The sequence below is a fragment of the Rhinopithecus roxellana genome, chromosome 11, assembly GCF_007565055.1.
Source record: "Rhinopithecus roxellana isolate Shanxi Qingling chromosome 11, ASM756505v1, whole genome shotgun sequence".
Taxonomy (NCBI): Eukaryota; Metazoa; Chordata; class Mammalia; order Primates; family Cercopithecidae; genus Rhinopithecus; species Rhinopithecus roxellana.
The window spans coordinates 110624692-110649787 of record NC_044559.1 but is presented as its reverse complement, the minus strand read 5'-3'; the positions used below and the strand labels follow the sequence as shown (position 1 = coordinate 110649787).

At 37.6% G+C, this 25096-nt stretch overlaps 1 protein-coding gene across 3 annotated transcripts in view; it reads left to right on the top strand.

Annotated features, from left to right (window-relative positions):
- Positions 1-16459, top strand: part of ARMC3 (armadillo repeat containing 3) — a 123982-nt gene extending 107523 nt beyond the window's left edge. For 2 of the 3 annotated variants that reach the window (XM_010367561.2, XM_010367559.2), the window contains 3 exons: positions 8485-8685; positions 10749-10911; positions 15221-16459. In XM_010367561.2, the coding sequence (XP_010365863.1) occupies positions 8485-8685; positions 10749-10911; positions 15221-15430 (574 nt within the window). In that variant the 3' untranslated portion in view covers positions 15431-16459. The remainder of the gene's footprint in view (positions 1-8484; positions 8686-10748; positions 10912-15220) is intronic. The other variant, XM_010367557.2, reaches the window with a different exon arrangement.
- Positions 16460-25096: the final 8637 nt, after the last annotated feature.

The window sequence follows — 25096 nt, the reverse complement described above, 5'->3', positions numbered from 1 at the left end:
CTGAGAAACATTGGGCAGGTGGGTGGAACCTGAAAGAAAGACCTAAGCACAGTAAGTACCCTGGCACAGGACACTCCTTTGTCCCCATGGCGTTGAGGCTACCTTCCCTCACCAAGAGACATGGAGTGGGGGATGACAGTAGGGAGACATCTTGCCACAAAGGTCCTCTCCATCTTACACAGGCTAGGGGAAACCAGCCACAACAAGCCCCTGCCTAGGGAAGCCTCTGGGTCCTTGTAGCCCTGAAATACCTATCCTTCACAAAGAGTCCCAGAATGGGGAAACCCCTTGTGTTCCTTCAGATAACACCAGGAAGGACCAGTGGGAGTCCCAGCAGCCTAGTTAAACCAAGCAGAAAAACACATACACTCACTGTAAGTGTCTGAAAATTAAAGTGTCATTGGAATCACTGCCTACAAAAGTAGTCCAGGACGTCCATGCAGAACTCCAGGGAGACTGCTTGCTAAAATAAATAAATAGACCCAGAGTTTCCCAATATAATGGACAACATATCCAGATTATGACCAAAAAAAGATCTATCATATCAGGAACCAAGTAAATCACAATACCAATGAAATGATAATCAGTTAATGCCACCATGAAGATAAATCAGATGTTGGAATTATCTGACCCGGATTTTAAAGCAGTCATCATGAATGTGCCTCAACAATCCATTACAAATTTTCTTGAAATAACTGAAAAAATAGAAAATTTCAGCAACAAAAATAGCAGTTATAAAAAAGGAACCAAATAGAAATTATAGAACTGAAAAATATAATAAATAAAAAATCTCACTGGAAGGACACAATAATAAAGTGGAGATGACAGATGATAGAATCAGCTAACTTGAGGACAGAGCAGTAGAATTCACTCAACCTATGTAACCAAGAGAAAAATTAACTGGCAAAAAAAAATGAACAACACCTCAGGGACTTATGGGACAATAATAAAAGATCCAACATTCATATCATTGCAGTTCCAGAAGGAGAGGAGAGAGGGTAGGACTGAAAGAGTATTCAAATAGGTAATGATTGAAAACTCCCCACATTTGGTGAAAGATATAAACCTTTTGATTAAAGAAGAGAAGATTCGAAATAGGATAAACCCAAAGAAGTCAACACTAAGTATATTATAATTAAACTTCTGAAATCAAAAGACAAAAATCTCTTGAAAGCAGCCAAAGAAAAACTATGCATTTCTTACAGGAAAACACCAATTCAAGTGACAGTGGCTTTCTTATTTGAAACTATAGAAGCCAGGTAGAAGTGGCATATTTTTCAAGTGCTGAAAGAAAAGAACTGTCAACCACAAGTATCTGGTGAAACTATTCTTCAGCAATGAAGAAGACAAATAAAACCCTCCTCAGGTAAATGAAAACTAAACAACTTACAGTTAGCAGGCCTATCCTAACAGATTGGCTAAAGAATGTTCTTCAAACAGAAAGGAAATGATGAAAGAATCCAGAAGGATCAGGAAGAAAGAGGAAATATATATATATCCATGCAGTAGACAATCCATTGCATTGTCAGTAGACAAGCCTCATGAGTTTTATAAGTCACATTTGATGATTGAAACAAAATGTATAACATCTGATACTCAAGACAATGATATTTTAAAGTAAAGGAAGTAAAGACACCTGAAAGGAGGTGAGGCTTTCATACTTTACTTGAAGCAGTAAAATGTGGATACCAGTACACTGTGATAAGCCATATTTGTATATTGTAATATCTACTGTAACCACTAAAAAACCCATACAAAAAGCTACGCTCAAAAAACCATAAATAAGTCAAGGTGGAATCCTAAAAACAATGTTCGAGTAACACACAAGAAGGCAAGAAAAGAAGAGCAGAGGAATAAAAACCAATCAAAAGACAGATTGGCAGAGTGGATAAGAAGTTACGATCCAGCTATATGCTGTTTAAAGAAACTCACTTCAAATTCATTTAACGTAGGTAGTTTGAAAGTAAAAGGATGGACAGGAGTGGGTTTTAAAATATCTTATGAATTAGACTACAGAACAAAGAAAATTACTAGAGATAAAGAGGGACATTATATTAATGATCAAACGAATTAATCTATGAGGAAGACATAATGATCTAATGTGTGTGAACCAAACAACAAAGCCTCAAAATAAATGAAGCAAAAAAAACTTGATAGCACTAAAAGGAGAATTTGACAAGTTCACAACTATATTTGGGACCTCAACACTGTCCCCGACCCCCAGCAACTGGTAGAACTTCTAAGTGGAAAATTTGCAAGGATATAGAAGATTTGAGCAACAGCAGCAACCAAAAAGATCTCATTGATATATGTAGAACACTCCAACAATAACAGCAGAATACACATTTCATTAAAAGTGCATGTGAAAATTCACAAATATCCTGAGCCATATAAAAAACCTCAGGAAATTTTAAAAACGTGAAATTATACATAATATGTGCAATAATCATGATAGAATCAGACTAGAGATTAATAACAGAAATACAACAAGAAAATCTCTAAACACGAAAATTGAATGATGCACTTCTCAATAATCTATGGGACACAAAAGGATATCTCAAAAAAATTAAGAACATAGGACTGAAAGAAAATTAAAACATATCAAAATTTGTGGGGCCCACTTAAAGGACTGTTGAGAGGAAAATCTATTGTACTAAATGCTTACGTTAGAAACAAAAAGAGGTCTCAAATCAATAATCTCAGCTTCTACCTCAAGAAACTAGAAAAAGGAGAGCAAAACACTCCCAACACAAACAGAAAGAAGGAAATAATGAAGGTCAGAAATCAATGAAATTTAAAACAGAGAAACAATAGAGAAAATCAATGAAATAAAAATCTGGTTCTTGGCCGGGCGCGGTGGCTCAAGCCTGTAATCCCAGCACTTTGGGAGGCCGAGATGGGCGGATCACGAGGTCAGGAGATCGAGACCATCCTGGCTAACACGGTGAAACCCCATCTCTACTAAAAAGATACAAAAAAAAAAAAAAACTAGCCGGGCGAGGTGGTGGGCACCTGTAGTCCCAGCTACTCGGGAGGCTGAGGCAGGAGAATGGTGTAAACCCGGGAGGCGGAGCTTGTAGTGAGCTGAGATCTCGCCACTGCACTCCAGCCTGGGTGACAGAGCGAGACTCCGTCTCAAAAAAAAAAAAAAAAAAAAAAAAAAAAAAAAAAAATCTGGTTCTTTAGAAAGTTGAATAACATGGGTAAACCTCTACAAAGATGACAATTAAACAAAGAGAGGGGACACAAATTGCCAAAGCCAGGAATGAAAGAAGGAATTATTACTACAACCCCTCAACACACAATAAAGGATTATAAAGAAATGCTACAAGCAACTTAGTTCAGCAACTTAGATGTAATGGATGGACCAATTATTTATCAAAAATTACAAACTACCCAAACTCACCAAAGATGAAATAGATAACAGCCCTGCAACTATTAAATAAATTTAATTCATTAAAATTTTTTCAAAAAAGAAATCTCTTGATCCAGATAGTTTCATTGGCAAATTTCACCAAACATTTAAAGAATTAACATCAATTCTACACATTGTTTTCAGAAAATAGGAAAATAGAGGACACTTCTCAGCTCATGAGAATTTAATGCCAATCTATTTGCATTAGGTTACTCTAATGCCAATACCAGACAAGGACATTACAAGAAAATTACAGATCAATATTCCTCATGAACATAGATCCCTAAATCCTGTATGAAATATTAGCAAATCAAATTCAGCAGTATATACAAAGAATAATTTATCTGAGCAACTTGAGAGCTTTATCCTAGGAATGCAAGCCTGTGTCATGCTTGTCAATCAATGTAATCCATCATATTAGCAGTATAAAGAAGAAAAACCAACTAATACTAACTGACGCAGAAAAAGCATTTGGCAAAATTAAACATCTACTTATGATGTTGATGTGATAAAAATAAAAATAAAAATATTACTGTTGAAAATAGGAATAAAAGAGAATTGCCTCAACTTGATAAAAGGCATCTACAAACTAATTTATGGATCACATCATACTTAATGGTAAAAGACTGCAAAGATCATGAACAAGACAAAATATCATCTGTTTTTACCCGCCCCCCCCCCCCCGCCCCGTTCAACATTGTATTGGAATTCCTAGACATTGCAATAAGGCAATTTTTAAAAGTTACACAGATTGGAAAGTGTGGGAGAAAAAAAAACCTGTCTGTATTTGCAGACAACATGATTGTCTAAAGAGAAAATCCTTAAGAAATCCACTTAAAAAAAAAAAAAACTCTTGGAACTAATAGGTGAGTTCAGTAATATATCAGGATATCAGGTCAATACAGTCAACATACAAAAATCAATAATGTTTCTGTATGCTAGCAATGAACAACTGAAAACAAAACATTTTGTAAATATTTTAAATAGCTTTCAGAAATGAAATATGAAATAAAAATGAAAGTGAAACAAAACATGTCCAAGACTTGTATATTGAAACTACAAAAACACTTACAAAACAGATCAAAGAATCACTAAGTGAAGAGACATACCATGCTCAAATATTGGAAAATGCGAAATAGCAAAAATGTCGATTTTTCCCCAGTTGCTCTAAAGATTTGATGCAATTCCATCAAAATTCTAGCAGGATTTTTTGTAGATATAGACAAGCTGATTCTAAAACTTTTATGGAAAGGTAAATAAACTATGATAGCCAAAATAATTTTGAAAAAGGATCATAAAGTTGAAATAATCACTACCTGATGTTAAGACTTACTACAAAGCTACAATAACCAAGATCATGTGGTATTGGTGAAGGGACAGACAGATCAATGAACAGAATACAGCCTAGAAAAAGGTGACAAAAGTAAGGCCAAGGAAGTTTTTAACTGAAATGTTTGTGAGGTAATAACATGCTGTTACAAGAAGTAATATAGAGCAATTCCAGGTACCCTAATTATACAATTTTGAAAACTATAGAACAATATCATAATTAGGATATTGACATTGATACAATCCAATCATTTTATTCAAGTTTACTTTTCTTCTACATGTGTGTATTTAGTTTTATACAATTTTATCACATGTGTAGGTTTATGCCTTTACTAGCACAGTTAAGATAATGAATAGTTTCATCACTGCGTGGACCCTCAAGTCGCATTGGCCCAGTACCATTTGTTAAAAAGGCCATCCTTCTTCCATTGAATTGCTTGTGCACCTTTGTCAAAAATCAGTTGAGCGTATTGTTTTGATTTCTATTTCTGGGTCTTCAGTTCTGTTACATGCATCCATATATCTATCCCTCTACTAGTATCACTCTGTCTGAATTACTGTAGCTATATAGTAAGCCTTACTATCAAGTACAGTGATTCTTCCCACTTTATTTTTCTGTGTCAAGATTGATGTAGCTATCCTAAAACCTGTGCCTTTTCATATAAATTCTAGAATAAGATTGTCTATTATATGTCTAGAAAAAACCGCTGGGATATTGATAGGAATTGCATTAAAACCAGAGATCATTTTGGGGGAGAACTGACGTCTTTAATAGTTACATCTTCAAATCCATGAACACAGTATGTCTCATCATTTATCTAAGTCTTCTTTGATTGCTTTCCTTAGCATTTTTAATATTCAGCACACAGATCATGTAGGAATTCAACATGTTTTGCAAAGTTTATCTGCAAGTAGTTTATTTGGAGCAATTGTAAATGCTTCAGTTTTTTGGTTTTAATTTTGATTTGCACATGTTCCTTGTTACTTACTATATGAAACACAATTGGATTTTGTGTGTTGATCTTATATTCTGACCCTTTGATGAACTCATTTATAGTAGTTTTTTTTGGAGAATTCCTTGGGAGTTTCTACATAGACAGTCATGTCATCTGCTTTGTGTTTAGTTTTCAATAGCTTGATTTTGATGTATCTGAGAGTAGATTTCTTTGGGTTTACTTTATTGGCATTCACTGAAATTCCTGACTGTGTAGATTTATGTTTTCAACCAAATTGAGGGAGCCATCTCAGCCTTTCCTTCTTTATTCAATGTGTTTTTTCTACACTGTACCCTTTCTCTTCTCTGTCTGGGACTTGATGACATCAATCTTAGACCTTTTTAACTGTGCCACAGGTCCCTGAGCGTCTGTCAATTGTTTTTTTCAATATTTTGTTTTCTATCCAGGTATGGTGGCTCAAACCTGTAATCCCAGCATTTTGGGAGGCCAAGGCAGGAGTTTTGCTTGAGCCCAGGAATTGGAGACAAGCCTGGGCAACATAGTGAGACCCTGTCTTTACAAAAAAATAAAAAACAAAATTAACTGAGCATGGTGGCACATACCTGTACTCCCAGCTACTCAGGAGGCTGAGGTGGGAGGATCACTTGAGCACTGGAAGTTTGAGGCTGTAGTGAGAAGTGGTGGCAGCCAGCGCACTCCCAGCCTAGGCAACAGGTGAAACCCTGTCTCAAACAACAACAACAACAATTTTGTTCTCTGTGTTGTTCAGATTGGATGATTTTTATTGTTCTATCTTCAAGTTCATTGACTAGCTCCTCTTCATTATGCTATTAAACCCATTTAGGGAGTTATGTTCATTTAAACTTTTGATTGCATATTTCTCAGTTCCAAAATTATATTTTTATGTCTTCCATTTATTTTTATGATTTTTAAACTTCTATTCATTTCAAGAGTATTTGACCTTCTTGAAGCATTTTTAAAGTCTGTACAATCAACATCTGTGTCATCTAGGAGTGGTGTCTATTGATTGTCTTTTCCTATGAGTTGAGATTTTCTTGGTTCTTCATATAATGAGTAATTTTAGATTATAATAAGTTATAAGTCCTATGGGTCTTATTTATGGGTTGCATTTTTGGGTTGCATTATTATGGGTTGTATTTTAGCAGGCAATTGACTAAGTTGAGTTCAGGCTTCCAATTCCAACCAGGCTTTTGTGGATTGTCATTCCCATGTCAGTTCAATTTTCAAAGTCTTTGCAGTGCTATTTGGATTGGTTCTGCACGTATGCCAACCAGTATCCACTTTGGGACTTGGATGGCAGTCTATCCCATAACTCAGTTTTCAAAGTCTATGTATGTGCTGTTGAGGGTCAAGCCATGTATGCACAACTCAGGATAAGCCTAGGAATTTATAAATAATTTTATGGGGTTACTTTTCTGAGCTCCTTCTTTTCCATAATCTTCCTTGCCTTTTCTGATTCTTTGGGGGCTTCCCTTTAGGTCCTCCAGCCAGAAAACTTTATTTACCTTGATCTACTGCACTCTTGCCATGACTGCACCCATATTTACAGCCAAATAGCAGAAGGTCTGAGAGAGTATAAAGCAATTTTAGGCTCTTATAGGATCCCAGAGTCACCAGTGCCACTGCTGTCACAGAATTCCTTATGGGCTTAGAATGCACAAGAATGAAGAAAAATTAGAAAGAACAAAAATTAAAACTGGGGCTTTCCTTTATTCTCTCTTTTTCTGTCTCTCTTTTTCTTCTTTCTTTTTCAATCTTATTGAGCCTTCTCTGTCTGTGCTGATGTTCACTTCCAGTTACTGGGCTAAGTTTAGTTCAGCATGGGGAATTGTGGAATTCAATAGAAGGATAAACTGTAACCTTTGAGAGTATCTTTTCCATTGGACAGAAATTATTTGCATCTCTACATGTAAAAATATACATGTTAACTAGTAATTCTCTAAGGCCAGAACTTTTAATTAAAATTTCATTTTTATTAAGTGCTAAACTAAGTACATTTCTCTAGATAAACCTTGGATGAGTCTTTGTTCTTTTTTTTTCTTTATTTCCTTGTTTTGAATAATTTTTCTTAAAAATAGCAATCCATATTATTCCTGCAGAGGGTCTTAACTGAAGTAAGAGATGATGTAGTTGGCTTAGACTCTCTGAGGAGGCAACCTAATTGTTTCCAATTCAATAACTATGTTATTACATACCTACTACCATGTGCCAGACACCTTGCTAGGCAATTGTGCAGAAGACCAATATATGATTTTCATAATATATATCAATCACACAATGTTCTCTTGAAAATTAGTTTGTTCTGCATAATAGAGACTCTGTGAAATTCTCCAATTGTCACTGAAAATGAAAATTTGAAAACTTTATGTGTGTATAAAATACAGTCATTCCTCAGTATCAATGGGGGATTGGTTTCATGAAGCCCTATAGATAGCAAAATCCATGCATACTCTAGACCCACAGTCAGCTCTGTGGAACCCACGTATATGAAAAGTCAGCTCTCTGCATCTGTGGGTTTTACTTAGCACAAATACTATATTTTCCGTCACATTTGGTTGTGGAATGCAGAACCCAGGGATAAGAAGGGCCAACAGTATTTACTGAAAAAAGTCCACATAGGAGTGGATCCACACGGTTCAATCTCGTGTTGCTCAAGGGTTCACTGTACCTTATTTCTGTGATGCTCTTCTCAGAAATCCAAGAGCATTTGTTTGTTTGTTTAGCAGAAGATGTGATCTTGATTGCCCTTGTTTACTTTCAAAGGAAAGGCAGAGGAAAAAAAGAAGAGGAAAAAGTGAAAGAGGAGGAAGAGGTTATGGCGGTACCAAAATTTGTGAGTGAAGGAAGCTCTGACAAAGAATGGTGTCCTCCCTCTGACCCTGATTTCTCTATGTACGTGTATGAGGTTACCAAATCAATACTGCCCATAACCAATATTAAGGAACAGATTGAGGTTCTTGCAAAGTAAGTTGTCTATGTATATATGTGTTTTTAATTTCGGAAAAAAATTTAGTGACATATACGTTTTAGCCATGTTTTAGACAAATACACCATAAATAAAATTGAAGCTTACAGCACTCTGACTCCGACACAGAAACACAATGAATTGGAAAAGTCCTCAATTTCTATTTAGGTCATATGTTCACTAAGAATCAGAGATAGGAGCTGGAAATTGCTTCAAGAAAAATGCCTGTCATCTTCTTCAGCTAAACCATGAAAAGCATCTTTCAATGTGCTCCTGCAGAAGTTATGAATCAAAAGTTTGAAAATTAAATCATCCCTCAGGTGGATGGGGTGTTCATAAGTTAAAGGAATCCTACTGTGAATTATTTGTAAACTGATAAATTTTCTAATACAAATGTCCAATGTCTCTTTTTCTGATCTGTTTCTGATCTTTCATGTTTCATGTTTCTCTAAGTGGGGTGTCAGCATTCTAAACAATGGCTGCTTAGGCAGGCTCAGGGCTCTGTATAAGCCAGTGAAGTTGTCTCCTTCATTAGAGTGTTTAATTACACCAGGTAAAGGCTGGAAATTGACTCGGTAGCTGTTAAGGGGTTAGGAATCACCAGAAGTGAGGACAGGCTTCGTGAATGACACCACTCAGTATGTAAGCTGCTGGCTTCTGCAACAGCTGCGGTCTCCGTGGGAGCTTGCATCTCCTCCAAATAGCAGTGAGTTGCTATCATGAAACCCGGATGTGACAACTGCAAGTAACACAGCTGCCAGATCATTGCCTTTTTGTCAGCCAGAACTGGAAGAGAACATTTTTGGCTACTGAAATGTTCCTGATGTCCTTGAGAAGTGATGGCTCAAGCGGAACTCTGTCTTGGCTTATGTGAACATGTCAAATCTCCTCATGCTTTGTTTCTATCAGTAACACTTTCCATCATTCTCAAATAATTGTCTTATCTTAACCTGAGTCCACACCAAGATACAGAGAGAGGCAGAGATATGTCCTCATGGCTCTGGTTCCTTGGCATTCACTAGAGTACCCCTGGCTTGGTGGAACTGCAGTCAGTTCAGCAGCTTTATCCCCAACTCTTTCTCTCTCTCTCTCTCTCTCTCTCTCTTTTTTTTTTCTTTTTTTAAACCATTGTTCTTCTTTGCTTGGTTTCTCATGCAGCAAGAGGAATTTCTTTAAGGTTCGCAATTTGGGCCAGGCACACTAGCTCATGCTTGTAATCCTAGTGCTTTGGGAGGCCAAGATGGGAGGATTTATTGAAGCTAGGAGTTTGAGACCAGCCTGGGCAACATAGTGAGACTCCCATCTCTCTTTATAAATACAAATTAAAATAAAAATTGCAATTCTGCCCTTACTCCAAGAATGTAGTGGTCTTCATAGACAAAGGGTATTGCAGGTGTGTTTACTGACTTCTTCAGTGAGAGCCTAATATTAGGAGAAATACACAAGCAAAGTATACCATGTTTATCCTGCCTTGCCTGCAGATCTGTGACTTTATTTTTCTTCTTGCTTTGCCCTCTTCTTCCTTGCTCCTCTGACTTCAGTGTTAAGTCACATCATGTCTTTCTCTAAATTAAAATGAATTTTAAAAGAAAACATAAAAATATAAAACTTGAAAATGTTCATAAATCTAATGGGACAATTTTCTGGGTGTTTGTCTTGTCTCTGAGTTTAAATTCCTTGAAAGAAGAACCATATGTTAGTTCAACTCCTTCCTTGGATTTCAGATTAAAACATTTAAAAATACTTTTCAAGAGTAAGATAAAATTTTAAAACTGCATTGGTATTTAGTGTTATATTGATTTTATCTTTTTATAAGTATTGGAAAAAATTAGCACTCATTTTCTCCTTCAAATTGAATGAAATTGCTAGAATTTCAGTTTATATATGATGGTTTGCATACAGTAAACATGCTGACCTACTTATGGTAAGTACTTTCTCAAAAATAAAGCACGATGAAAATCACCACAAATGTCATTTTTACGTGTATATTTACATGTAATTACACTCAAAGCATCCTGAGTTATTAAAATTGACTGATTTGATCTCAATGTAATTGACACAGGTATGTGGCAGAAAAAATGGGTGGTAAGATTACAAAAGAGAAAATACCTGATTTCAGCTGGGAACTTCACATAAGTGAACTAAAATTTCAACTTAAATCCAATGTCATACCGATTGGACATGTCAAAAAAGGAATCTTCTACCATCGAGCTTTGCTTTTCAAGGTGTGTAAGGTATTTTGCCTCATTTGCCGTTAAGTAAAAATGCTTTGTCTTTATCATATTGGAGTAGGCCAGTTGCTAACATTTAACTGAATATTATTAATTCTACCATTTAGATTTATTTATATCTGGCACATATGTGTATATATACATATATACAAGCATACACATACATATATACGAATATATACATGCATACACACACATACCTGCCTATATATTCACCAGACTACTAGAAGCATATTTATTCAATAGTGACCATACACCTACTATGGTGAGGGCCTCTGCTAGGGCCTGAGAGTACAGAGATACTAAAATGACAGTCCCTGCACTCAAGGGGTACCTAAACCAGACTTGCAGCTTCCAAAGTAAAGTCAGGGAAAATTCCAGAGAAAGAGCTGATATATAACCCAAGTATGAGAGGCTGCATGGGGTTTCATCAAGTAAAGAAGGAAAACAAGAGTATTCTAAACAGAGAAAACATCTTATGCAAAATAATACAGGTATGAGAGTCAGTGGTCTATTTGAGGAAGGTAGAATAGTTTGCGTGCATGAGGAAAAGAGGAGGGGTGAATGCTAGATCATAATGCATCATGTAAGTTTGGGCATTATTTTATTACCCTAAAATATAACAGTAGCCACTGAAAGTTTTCAAGGGGGTAACATCATTTTGAACCACTGTTCAGGCAACAGAATGGGGAATGAATTAGAGCAGGGGCAAGACTAGAAACAGGAAAACCAGTTAGAAGGTGACCGAGCAAGAAGAGTGGTTGATCCATACTAAATCCTGACATGTAGATGTGGAAGAGCCAATGAATTTAGAGGACATAATCGAAAGGAGTTGGTGACTGCCTAGGTGTGGTGTGAGAGAGTCCATGAGAAGAACAAAATGATTCCTGGGCTTTGAGTGGGGCAACTGGTAATGATGGCATTATTCCCTGAAATGGGGACATCAGAGAAGGATCAGGCTAAAGAGAGGGGGTGATCTTTTGCTCCATTATATCCAGTGTCTGGCATATAATAGAAGCTGGGAAAATGTGAACTATAGACTAAATGCATAAATTTCCTACCCTTTCCCAAATACTTATAAACATCATTGCATTCACATGCATCTTGCCTCCAGTTCCAAGCTAATTCTATTATCTAAGTGCTAGCCTTTCCTATTCTCTTGGATTGCCTGCTCTATCAATTCTTGCTTCTCTCCTGTCTTAACTCTCTTCTCTCTCTTAGCTATTTTCCCCTTTAAAATCTAAACATGCTTAACTCTGCAGTATATAAAGAGAAAATATAAAGCTCTTATCATAATAGCTACAATTACTACCTTAAATCCTATTACCATGACTAATGTCATTTTGAACTATATGCCAGGGACTTGTTACCTATAATTGTGAAGAGTTTCAAAAATGCCAAATATAGAAATTACTACCCTTGCTTTAAAGGTGAGCAAACTGATACCTGGAGAAATAATTTTATCCGAGGTCAACCATAGGTGGAGCTGAAATTTGCGCCCATGCCTACCTGAATAAAAGACCTACCACACTGCTTCTACCCATAGATAATTCCCATTCCTGGTCAAAATTCGGAATCATCTTAGCTCCTTGTCACTCTTTGGCACACCTCTCATTTTTGTCCTAACTCCCGGTCATCTGGCTTTTGCTCCCACTCTCAGTAAGGACCTTAGTGATCTCCTTATTGTCTGCCTTGCTTAATAGGTCAAATAATAGGAGAACACCTCCAGGTCTCTCTTAAATATTGGGGTTCCTCAAGGTTCTGACCCAGACACTTTTCTGTTCTCCCTTTATGCATTTCGCAGGGTGAGGTTTTCCTTCATATGGCCTTAAATAGTACCTAAATACCTAAAATCTACAGATCATGTCCTTCATCCTTCAAACCTCCCCTGATTCCAGATCTATGTATGTCATTAATATCCAGGCTAGCTCTATATGAGTGTCTCATAGGCACTGAATTTGTCAAGTTTAGCTGCTATAACAAAATACCATAGACTGGAAGATTAAACAGCAGTGATTTATTTCTCATAGTTCTGGAGGCTGAGAAGTCCAAGATCAGAGTACCAGCAGATTCAGTGTCTAGTGAGGGCTCCCTTCCTGGTTTGCAGACAGCCACCTTCTTGCTGTATCCTCATATGACAGAGAAAGGCTCCCATTGTATCCTGACATGGTGGAGAGCAAGCATGCTCTCCTGTCTCTTATTATAGGGACACTAATCCCATCGTGGGGTCTACCCTCATGACCTCATCTAAACCTAATCTCCTTCCAAAGACCCCCACCTCCAAATACCATCACATTAGGGATTAGGGCTTCAACATATGAATTTGGGGGAGTACACAAACATTCAGTTCATAACAGGCATCTTAAGCTCATTATGCCAAACAGAATTACCCTCACATCTCAAATGAGTCATACAATTAATTACCCAGAAATCTCCCACCACTGAAATTCTGAACACCAATACTCACTGATAAAATATCTTATCCTTCCTCTCCTCCTAAATCCTTCAGCCCTCCTATATATACTCTTTATCTCCTCTATTTTCTTCCAGTTTTTTGGCCTGTTTGGTTTTACTTTCTTCCCTAGGCAGGATAGACAAATAGACCACAGCCCTCGTAATTCACTCACTCACTAATTTCCCCCATTCCCTCTCCTTCCATCCTTCCACCCTCTGCCTTGCCAACCAGGCCTTGTTCTGATTGTCTGTCCTTTTCACTCATACATGCCACCTACAGGCCACTCCTATAGGCCAACTCCTAGTGGCAGGCTTTTTCCTATTTCCTTCAGCTACTGGGCCCCACATCTGCCCTTTGCCAAGCTCTTCCATCAGCACTGCTCCCCTCTAAGCAGGTGACCTTGTGCCCACTTCACAAAGAAAACAGGGAATTTCAGATGGGAATTGCTTCACCTCAGTCAGCAGCAGTTATTACCCTGACATTAAAAACTCAGACTCCAGAGACAGATGCCCTGGCTCTCACTTTTGGTCACCACATACTGTGACCTTGGGAGAATTATGAGGCCTCAGTTTTATCCTCTATAAAACGGGGAAAACAATAGCATCTATTCTACATGGTTGGTTGTTTTGATGATTTACAAGGCTTTGACAGGGAGTGTTACTTTTGGAAACATCTTATAATTATATATTTATTTTTGTCTTTCTACCCCACTGAACTATGAGTGCCATACATTCAGATACTGTTTGTGTTATAGTTGACTCTTTACCAGTAGGTCTGTGTAGAATGCAAGGCTCTAAAAATGATAACCATGTCTTAATCATCATGGTCCACCCAAGACAGAGTGACCTAGTGCAGTCATTATGTTGTAAGTAATCAATAAATTTATATATATATACATATATATATATACACACACACATATATATATACACACACACACACACAGGGTACTAAAACAACACAATTCCTGCCTTCTGGTGCTATGTAGTATTAACTGAGTATGTAGCCTTGCTGGTGTTCGCTGCTGTAAGCACTGGACAGATAATTGACTTCATCTTCCTAACACTGTATGAAGAAAGTACTGTTGCTCCCCTCATTTCTCAGATGAAGCCATAGAAACCCAGAGATGCCAAGGCCCTTGCTGTGGTGCGCGGCTAGTCGGTCTCAGATCTGGGCTACAATCCAGACCCAGGCAGACTGAGCCAGTTCTCCTGTTCACTATAAAGTGGCTGAGTAGTCTCCAGATTAGAGATGTTTTGTTTTAATAACCTCAAAATCAGGAATCATTAGAAGGCAAATTGAAGAGACAATTTCCAAGGAACCTAAGCAGTCTCTGGTGAGGTGGCAGCAAGGAGCCCTGGGACCAGGCACACACAGTTCTGCCGCTCCTGCCCCATGGCACGCAGAATAGTTTAGCTGGAAAGAGCCCCCACCCCAGGGTGATGCCTCCATTCAGTCCCACTGCATTTTACAGCCAGAGAGAGCCCAGAAGTTTGGAAAGATGGATAGATGCACTAGTGCCAAGAACGTACAGAATAGCTTTTTTCCAACCACCTTCCTCATCTGATACAATAGTGTTACTACCTGAAAAAGGTCACTTCCCAGCAGGACCTACACAGAGATTTTGCATCTACAGAATCTTGAGTGAATTTATCACATTTGATGAAGGGAATTTGTCACATTTGATTGGCCCATATACCAGTAGTCCACATCTTTCAGCCTCCTATCTAAACATTTCTTTGCAAGACTTGTGTATTTCACCTTCAATCAAGGTGGGCAATTACAAACAGGATATTCCCCGCCCCTCTCCCGCATCACCCTTGGTTGATCTCTTGTTTTCTCCTGCAGGCTCTGGCAGATAGAATTGGCATTGGTTGCTCCCTGGTTCGCGGAGAGTACGGTAGAGCGTGGAATGAAGTCATGCTGCAGAATGAATCTCGGAAGGGAGTGCTTGGGGGCCTCCCCGCTCCTGAGGTGTACGTGGTTGACCTCATGTTCCATCCAGGTGGACTGATGAAGTTGAGAAGTCGAGAGGCTGATCTTTACAGATTCCTTTAAGCCATCAGACGAATACAAGAGAGGCTCAAACAAGAAATTCACTGTGTACACTCTCTATGACATTCTCCAAATTGATTTTATCTCTTTAAATAAAAACTTTAAATAAAAGCATTAGAAATGTTTTCTCTGCATAGAAATTAGGAAACTTAGAGTCAACTTTGCTGTGCTTCTGATTTCAGCCTTTTGGCAAGAGTTCTGTCTTACTAGGTCATTTGCTACTCACTGACCCTCACAGAAAGCCGATTGTTGTTGAAATTCATCCAACCCACTGTGTCCTGAGGAGCACCTCTGTCACTTGGGGATCACATGTAGCACTCAGCTGCTGCACCCAGGACAACACTGTGGCCTCATGATTGTCATCCTTTGTGCCCAGAATGCTTCAGGCACGCTCAGTTAAGCAAACTCAGTGACTTTTTAGTATTTGCAGTCACCTTGTCTCAGTTTCATTTAAGATTTTGATAGTTTAGATAGAATAAATACAGATGTTTGAGTATTACAAATTCTTTTCTAAACATTTTTGTTTCCATTAAAAACACTTTAATATAGTGAATTAAAAATATTTCTAAAGTACATTTCCATAAAATGTTTTTGTTTTCATCTTGTCTGTGTTAGCTTGGAAACATAACTTCAGCTAAAAACAATTCTACTGTGCTCTTCCACATTTTAATGCTGGGCCATCAATATATTATTTTCCATTTATATAACTAAAAAATTCTTATTCTTTGGAAAACTTTGAAGCATAAAGGTAGAGCGATCTTTGCTGAGAAATTGTGTTTTCAGTATTGAGCACAAAATGGGGAGTAAATATACATTTCAAATAAGACCGAAACTACTAATGTGGTGATCTCATGAAGTATGTATTGCTTAGTTATGCTTAAAGTCCAGTGTTGACCTGTATAGTCATTTTCCTAGAAGACGTTTTAAAGTGAATTTGATTTTAGAAATTAAAGCTAAGATCATCTTGCATTAATTTGTAATTTCAAAGAATATAATTCTTTATTTCAGAATAAATTTCTTTATTTCAAATGGTGTGGTAATTATATTTATCATAGAGTTTTATGAAGTTAGAGCACAGATTATAGGATACAAACCTATTTGTAGGTTTTCTCTCTGCACTTTCAGGTCTGTTTTGATCCAGAAAGTATTTAAATTAGATTACAAAGATCCATGGGATATAAGAAGGAAAAAAAATAATAAATGAAATACAGGCATAAGTGTAGGAAAGTCCAACAAAGCAGGAATAAGATTTGGATCCAAAGATGAGAATTCACAAAAATGCAATGCATTTGTTAGAGATGAATGGGAATTTGACTCTGTACTCATTGGCAGCCAGTTTTGGGGGGAAATGTTATCCATTATGTGATTTACACTAGGATCTGCTAGATAAAAGCACAGACCAGTTTCTCAGGTGAAACAAATATCAGGGGAATTTCTCTTTGGTAGATTCATAGAGATGGCAAAATGTAACATAGAAAATTACATCGTCAAAAACCAACCTCCTAGTAAGTTCTGAAAAGAAGTTTCACAGGCCAAGGCCCTAACATCAAAGTGGAATTAGGCAAACGTTCTATGCAGAGCCACCAGGATAGGGACCGGTTACATACCACTTTTTAAAATCTGGTGCATACCAAAGATTATTTTTTTTTTCTTTGAGACAATTCTGTACAATGTCTCTTTTAACTAGTTTCTAGATAATTACTGAACAGATAAAGTTTAAATTTAATTCTCATACAGGTTTCCAAAGTTCATTTCTTCTGTTTTACTTAGTTTAAATGTAGAGCCATAAAATTTAAAAATCAGCCAATTATACAAAGACAATACATTTGCAATGGCAACAAAGGTTATAAAATACATGGAAATAAATTTAACAAGAACTATGCAAGAAAAACTACAGCATTTTAATGAGATTTGAATAAATGGAGATGTCCTTTCTAGGAATAGCATGCTCTCTGATGGGAAATTCAGTAGTATAAAGATTTCAGTCCCCCATATTAAGATATAAAACTAGTATAATTTCTATCAGAATCCCAACACATTTCTTTTCTGAAATTGACAAACAGCAAAATTTATTTAGAAGAATGAATGTATATAAAAACTAAGAATATTTTGAAATAGAAAACTACAGAGGAATTGTCTTGCTTATCAGAACATGTATTAAAAAGCAATACAAAGCAAATTAGTATGGTACAGGCATAAAAATTCTAAAAAATTAAGACTCCAGACACAAATCCATACATAGAGGTAGGATTTAGCATTGTTAAAAGTAGCTTTTTTGCCCAGTGGAAAAAGGATAGCCTATTTAGTTTGGGAAAATTATAATCTTCACAAGGGAGATTCTATTTATGCCAGAAAAACTAGAAGTCATAAAAGAACATATATGACAAGTTTGGCTACATAAAACTCTTAAATTCCTGTCAGCAAAACACACTGTAAGCAAAATTATTGACAAGGAGAAAAATGCAGCATATTTAACAAGCAAAATGTTAACATTCTCAATAAGCAAAGATCTTCTAAAAATCAATAAGAAAAAGACAATACACTTGGAAAACAGACGGAGATGACAACAACTTTTCTATAGGGGTAATAAACAATCCTCAGATCTCGGTGGCTTAGGTCTTTTATCACACTACATATCAAACACAGGTCAATAGAGGGAGCTCGGTTCCACACTGTCATTCAAGGATCCAGGCTGACAGAAGTTCCTCCATTTTGTACCTGCACCATCTGGAATACAAGATCTCCTCAGCTGCTACAGAGAGAGGGAAAAGTGCTAAGAATCTCCTTCAGGAATTACATGCTTTGGCCTGGAATAACGTGTAATTTGGTCAGAACTAGACCCAAAACATACGGGGTAATACCTGAAACTACAGAAATTTGAGTCAGAATCCTGAGTTTCCCTTAAACACACTGGAAACCCTGACAACTGTTGTGGTTGTGACATTTCAAGACAATTTATATAAAGTAACTTGTAGTTGTTCTGTCAGAGTCAAAAGCCAGAGTTCCACTTCTGGAGATCAAAACATTTCATTAAAATTAACATCTAACTTTTAAAAACAGCTATTAATTAAATGGAAAATGGACAGTTAAATAAAATCTGTTTCACAAGCTTTGATCTTTAAGCAAGCATCATAAATGAGAATTCAAGTTTGTGCTGTGCTTTTCATAAGTACACATCAAATGTGTTTAATACTTTTAATAAGTACACATCAAATGTATTATTTCCTTGCCAAAGAAGCAGGACTTAATCCATGAAAAATACTTTTCCAGAAGCTCAAAATAACATGTAAAATCAAATGGATTATTATTATTTTTTTGAGGCAGGGTCACTCTGTCATGCAGGCTGGAGTGCAGTGGCACAGTCACACAGTCATAACTCATTGCAGCCTCGACTTCCCAGGGCTCAGGTGATCCTCCCACCTCATAAGTAATTATGGTTTTTGTCATTACTTTTAATGGCAAGTAACTTGTCTCTCAGCAAGATATCTCTTACAGCATTCCCTTGCCACAGTTGGCAATCTGGAGATGAGGAATGGGGTTTCAAGAGATGGTGCATTTTCCTTAGAACTATCTAGAGAGAGGCTGTTATTTACATACTCTTTTTTTGTTTGTTTGTTTTTCGAGACGGAGTCTCCCTCTGTCGCCCAGGTTGAAGTGCAGTGGCGCCATCTTGGTTCACTGCAACCTCTACCTCCCAGGTTCAAGCTATTCTCCCGCCTCAGCCTCCTGAGTAAGTGGGATTACAGGCGCCTGCCACCACACCCAGCTAATTTTTATATTTTTCGTAGAGATGGGGTTTCGCCATGTTGGCCAGGCTGGTTTCGAACTACTGACCTCAGGTGATCTGCCCACCTCGGCCTCCCCTAAAGTGCCAGGATACAGGCATAAGCCACCACGCCCGGCTGCTCTTTGTTTTTAAACTCAGCTGAACACGGGGTAGGATGAACTTATTAAAGACTATACGGAAAAATATAACTGTTCTTGGTATATTCTAGGAGCAATACAATAGTGTCAAGTTACTTACTTAGGGATTAATATTTAAAAGTCCTATTCTTTATTTAAAATTACCTGAGTAGTATTATATAGATCACTAGCAAAAGCTTTGCTTAGGTTTATCATTTTAAAACCATGAATATAATTCATTTAATAATAAAAGTGGACTTCATTTCCAAGGACAATCATCAAAGTGTCAGGTGGGAATATATTAATATGGTGAATTCAAATAAAGTTCTTGTGGAATTCACACTGTACAAGAGACCTGTAGGATCTACCAATAAATAAACCACAAATCACAATTTAAAAAATAAAAAGCATTGTTGGAAAAGGTAAAGAAATTTTCCTGTGGTGATTTTACTTATAAATTCAATAAGCCTTTATTATTGAGAATTAATATAATAGCAGGAATAAAAAATTCAATAAGCCTTTATTATTGAGAAGCAATATAATAGCACCTCTTTAAAATCAGAGCTGAAATTAAGTTCTGTCTCTCACTTTTTCTAGCCGTGTGACCTTGAGAAAATTACTTAACCTCTCCCTCAGTTTAGTCTTCTGGAAAGTAAGGAAAAATAATAGTAAATATTTATATATTGTTTACGATGTGCCAGAGGCTGTTCTTTGTAGTTTCAACTCTTGGAGTAATCCTGTGATGCATAGGTAGGACTACCTACAGTTAACAAGCAAGAAAACCCAGGCACAGAGAGGTTAAGTAATTTTCCCCAGATTGTCCAGCTAGTAAGTGACAAAGCTTTCAATTTAAACATAGTTTGGTTTCAGAGGCCATGCTTCCAACCTACATGTCTCATAAAGCTGTTGTGAGGGTGAAATAAGACCATGCATATAACTGACAGGTGGGGGGTGGCATATGCATTTGTATATGTGAGTGCGCGCACACGCCCGTGTGTGTGTGTGTAGCTCTCTATTCTATGCACATGTAATGTTCTGTTCTGTTTGCCTTTAGCATGTTTTAAGGGAATTCCTCATTCTTCATGCATTTGTCTCTCTCTTTAGATCCCTCTACAGGGCCACAGAGTAAATATTTTAGGTTTTGCAGGCCATTCCACCTCTGCTGCAGCCACTCAACTCTGCTATTGCAGCACAAAAGCAGCCATAGATAACACCTAACCAATGAAACTGTATCTACTAAAATAGGTGGGGGGCCAGACTGGCTCATGGACCATAGTTGGTCAACCCTTGCTTTAGACGATGAGCACTTTGAGGATAAGGACATGGAAAGGCTTCACTTTACTTAGTATAATCCCTGGGCATCTTAGCTAAGTATTCAGGGGAGACTCCCACCCTGGCATTTGCCTTTCCTGGTTTCTCTGGGCTCTAAGATGGATCTGCTTGATGTTATTCCAATGGATGCCAACACATATGCCTTATTTTTCAATAGGAGGAGGACAGATTTGACCAATGTATATAAGAAAATAAACCCCCTATCTTCTATACTTCTGTCAAGAACTGTGAAGGGTCTGAGATTTTATCCTACTTGCAAGCTAACTGCCCATTTTATTGTTGCTGGAATGAGACATGAGATATCTGGGTAAGAAACAAAGGACTTTATTACTCACAGCACAGCAAGCAGCATAAGCCAGGCTATTTGTGTCAAATCTCCTTGCTCCCAAGTCTCATGGGGAAAACATGGATAGACCCAGAAGGATGCCCACCAATGCAGTGGTTTGTGTTACAGAAGAACTCTGAGCTTAGAGAACCCAAATCCTTTATAATAAGCAGCAAGGGCCAGGCACAGTGGCTCACACCTGTAATCCCAGCACTTTAGGAGGCTGAGATGGGCAGATCACTTGAGGTTGAAAGTTTGAGATCAGCCTGACCAATATGGAGAAATCCCATCTCTACTAAAAATACAAAATTAGCCGGGCATGGTGGTGCATGCCTGTAATTCTAGCTACTCAGGAGGCTGAGGCACAAGAATTGCTTGAACCTGGGAGGTGGAAGTTGTAGTGAGCTGAGATGGCGCCATTGCACTCCAGCCTGGGCAACAAGAGCGAAACTCTGTCTCAAAAAAAAAAAAAAAAAAAAAAAAAGAGTATAATGAGCAGCAAGAGAGACACTATATTATTTGCCAAAGCTATTCACCAACACCCTTAGAAAGATAGTCTGGAACAAAAGTCAATCAGGAAGATGTGCAGAACAAGGGAGACCCATGGAGCATTATCTCCCAATAGCTTCATCAATTCTCAACAGTCTTTAAGGAATCTCTCATCTGTAAAATAGAGATGACTCATACATGGTTATGTGAACTTACCCTAGACAGTATCCCTGTAATATGTATAAATATAGATATTCAGATGTTTTATACAGATATATAAAAGCTTATGATATGTATATTATTTATAATTACATTAAAAAGGTCATAATAGATTGGCCTCATAAGTCATTAAGGCCAATTTTCTTTTCTGGCAGCCCCAAAGGAGTATTTGTGAAAAAGTCTCGTGGTTTTCCTCTATCTCATACTACATTGCCCTACTAATCTTTTGTCTACAAGTTCAAGTCCAAATTCAGATAAAGCCTCACTTTCATCCTTAAGCTTCCCCTGATGCCTTATACTTTACTGTAGCCTTCTGTCATAGCATCTTTGGCACTCATTTTGCATTTTTTCTTATGCTTACTGCCTGGGGTTGTTGTTTTCTTAAGCACATGTATGTGATATCATGGTTAGAAGCATGCAGATCCTTGGAGTCAGAGAGGCTCAGATTGGAGTGTCCTACTTACGCCATTCTTAGCTGTGGGATCTTTAGCATTTGCTGAAGACATTTTCTTGGTTTCTACATCTCTAAAATGGGGATATAATAATAGTAGCCACTTCATAAGGTTGCTCTCAGGAGTAAATAAGTGCATGTACAGTACTGAACATAGTGTCAAAAATAAAATCAGATCCAGCTAGAATGTTAAGAGTTTATCCTGAATACAAAATAATAGTTCACAAACTAGGAGACCTCAAACAATGTTTCAGTTTTACAGCAGTAACAGGGCAGTTCATAGAGCACCAAGGAGGAAGCATTTTGGTCTTTTTCATGATTGGCTGTCATATAGTCTTTATTAAGGCAAACCAAACTGTTTAAGCTGATTTATTGATAGGTTATTGGTTTAGTTTCACTGAATCAGGCTGATAAAGACAAAAATCTTATATTTGTGTTATGTTTATCTTTATGGTGAAAGGTTTGGGAAAATCAGGATGACTTGAGTTTTGGGCAGTGGGCTTTGGGTGTACCTAAACTGTGGCCTCCATTTTTATTTTGCTTTAACAATTGTAAGCATTTGACAACTATTAGCTATTATGCTTCGATCTCTCCCAATGAGATGGAAAGGAATTTTATGTCGGGCATACACCTTACTATCAGAGCTCCTTGCAAAGGGATAACTTGAATAATATTTGTTGACTATCTGAATGCCTTAAACTAACTGATCTTAAAGAGTAAAATGGAATTCTAATTCATTTTTATTTTCTTTTGGATATTTTTGAAAGTAGTTGAGCGGTAAAGAAAATCACTCCCATTTCTGATTAGGTACTGATTTCCTTTGGCCTTTCAGTGTAGCAAATATGATGACCACATGGTTACTTTTTTTTTTTTTTTTTTCTTGAGACAGGGTCTCACCCTGTTTCCCAGACTGGAATGCACTGGTGCCGTCTTGGCTCACTGCAACCTCCACCTCCCGGGCTCAAGCGATTCTCCTGCCTCAGCCTCCCGAGTAGCTAGTATTACAGGCACACACTACCACCCAGCTAATTTTTGTACTTTTAGTAGAGATGGGGTTTCACCATATTGCCAGGCTGGTCTTGAACTCCTGACCGTAAATGATCCACCCGCCTCAGCCTCTCAAAGTGCTGGGATCACAGGTGTGAGCCACAGCGCCTGGCATCACACAGTGACTTTTGAATTTGTAGAACAGATGTCAAAATGCAGAAATTCTGTCTTTGGAGCTAATGTCTGAAATCACTCCCCATCACCAACACCTTGGCTACCTGTGTGTGAGTGTTTCATTAAGAGAGGATACAGCATTACTTCCTATGGTTATATGACTCCGTATTGCTGCTTGGCAGACAGAGCTTGCCTGTGACTTTGAATGCCTCCCCTTGCACACTGGCATACTTATTATCTTTTCTTGTTTTGTTTTTGAGACAGAATGTCGCTCTGTCACCCAGGATGAAGTGTAGTGGCGTGATCTTGGCTCACTGCAACCTCTGCCTCCCAGGCTCAAGTGATTCTCCTGCCTCAGCCTTCCAAGTAGCTGGGACTACAGGCATCCACCACCACGCCGGGCTAATTTTTGTGGTTTTGGTACAGACGGGGTTTCGCCATGTTGGCCAGGCTGGTCTCGAACTCCTGACCTCAGGTGATCCATCCGCCTCAGCCTCCCAAAGTGCTGGGATCACAGGTGTGAGCCACCGCACCTGGTCTTATTACCTTTTAAAGTATGGTTGTTTGTGTAGTTAAGATTACTTGAGCTCTTGTTAACCTGCTAACAATGTATAAAGCTCCATATAGGCTAGGATCTTTCTTCCCACCAGAACTTGGAAAGGAGCAGGCTCCCATTTTGACAAATCCCCAGTGAGCAGCATCTGCTTTAGGTATATTTCAGTCACAAACGTCTGGGTCTGACCTCAGGGCGATGAGCTAACAGTCATTAATTTCCTTTTCCAGCTCAAAGGTATCAGCCCCCAAATCCTGCAGTCAGGCTCTGATTATCTTGAGAAAGTCCCAGTTTGTTTTACACAAGAACAGCTGGCATACAAATGGAATCAAGCACTTTTAAGTAGTCGTTAATCATACTGATGAGAACAGCTGAAGCAAACAGCGGCCTCTGTAAGTACTCAGATATCTGACACACAAATCGAGTGATAGTCCAATTATTTTATTTATAGGTTCCTTTCTTTGAAAAATATGAGTTTGTGTCTAGCTGGCCTTTTGATTCTATACTCTTTACTTTTAGAAAAACTTTGAAAAACCCAGATGAATGCATTTATGTCTGTATTATCAAGTCATTTATCCAGTAACTCATTGATAGTCATTATCTGCATACACAATTTTCTAGCTCTGTGATTTCATTTATTTAGCTTTCCAGAAAATTGTTTTATTAAAAGTCTCATTTTATTAATACAAATAAGAGAGAGATAAATATGCTAGTTCCATAGACTCTTACAGGATAGAAAGCTTAGCTTATTTTTCTTGTATGCAATTATTTGCTCCTTTGAGGATTAGAATGAAAAGAAAAATTAACTGTTGAATGAGGAGATTTTCTTTAGGCAGTTATTATTTTCCTTAGCTAAATAAGATAATAATAGAATAAATAATAAAAAGGGAGCAATGAATTGCCAGCAACAGACTTCAGAGTCCCACTCAGAAGTAACAATATGAAACCTATCCTAGCTGGCTTTAAAGAGCATCACAAAACTTAACAACAGTAAAACTCTCACCATGCCTGAGAGCCATGATTACTAGCTATGTAAACATGACTGCTGAGTTAAAAAACATTTACAGGATCATTAAAATGCCCCTTTTCAAACACGTTCCTTACAAAATAAACACCCTGAGACTCAAGTTTGCTGTGTCTGATGCTGCTAAACCATTACATTCAGAGAATGTACTCACTAATATGAAATCCCCAGAAAGGAAGTCAAGAAATGAGAAGTCTTGGTAAATCTCTTAA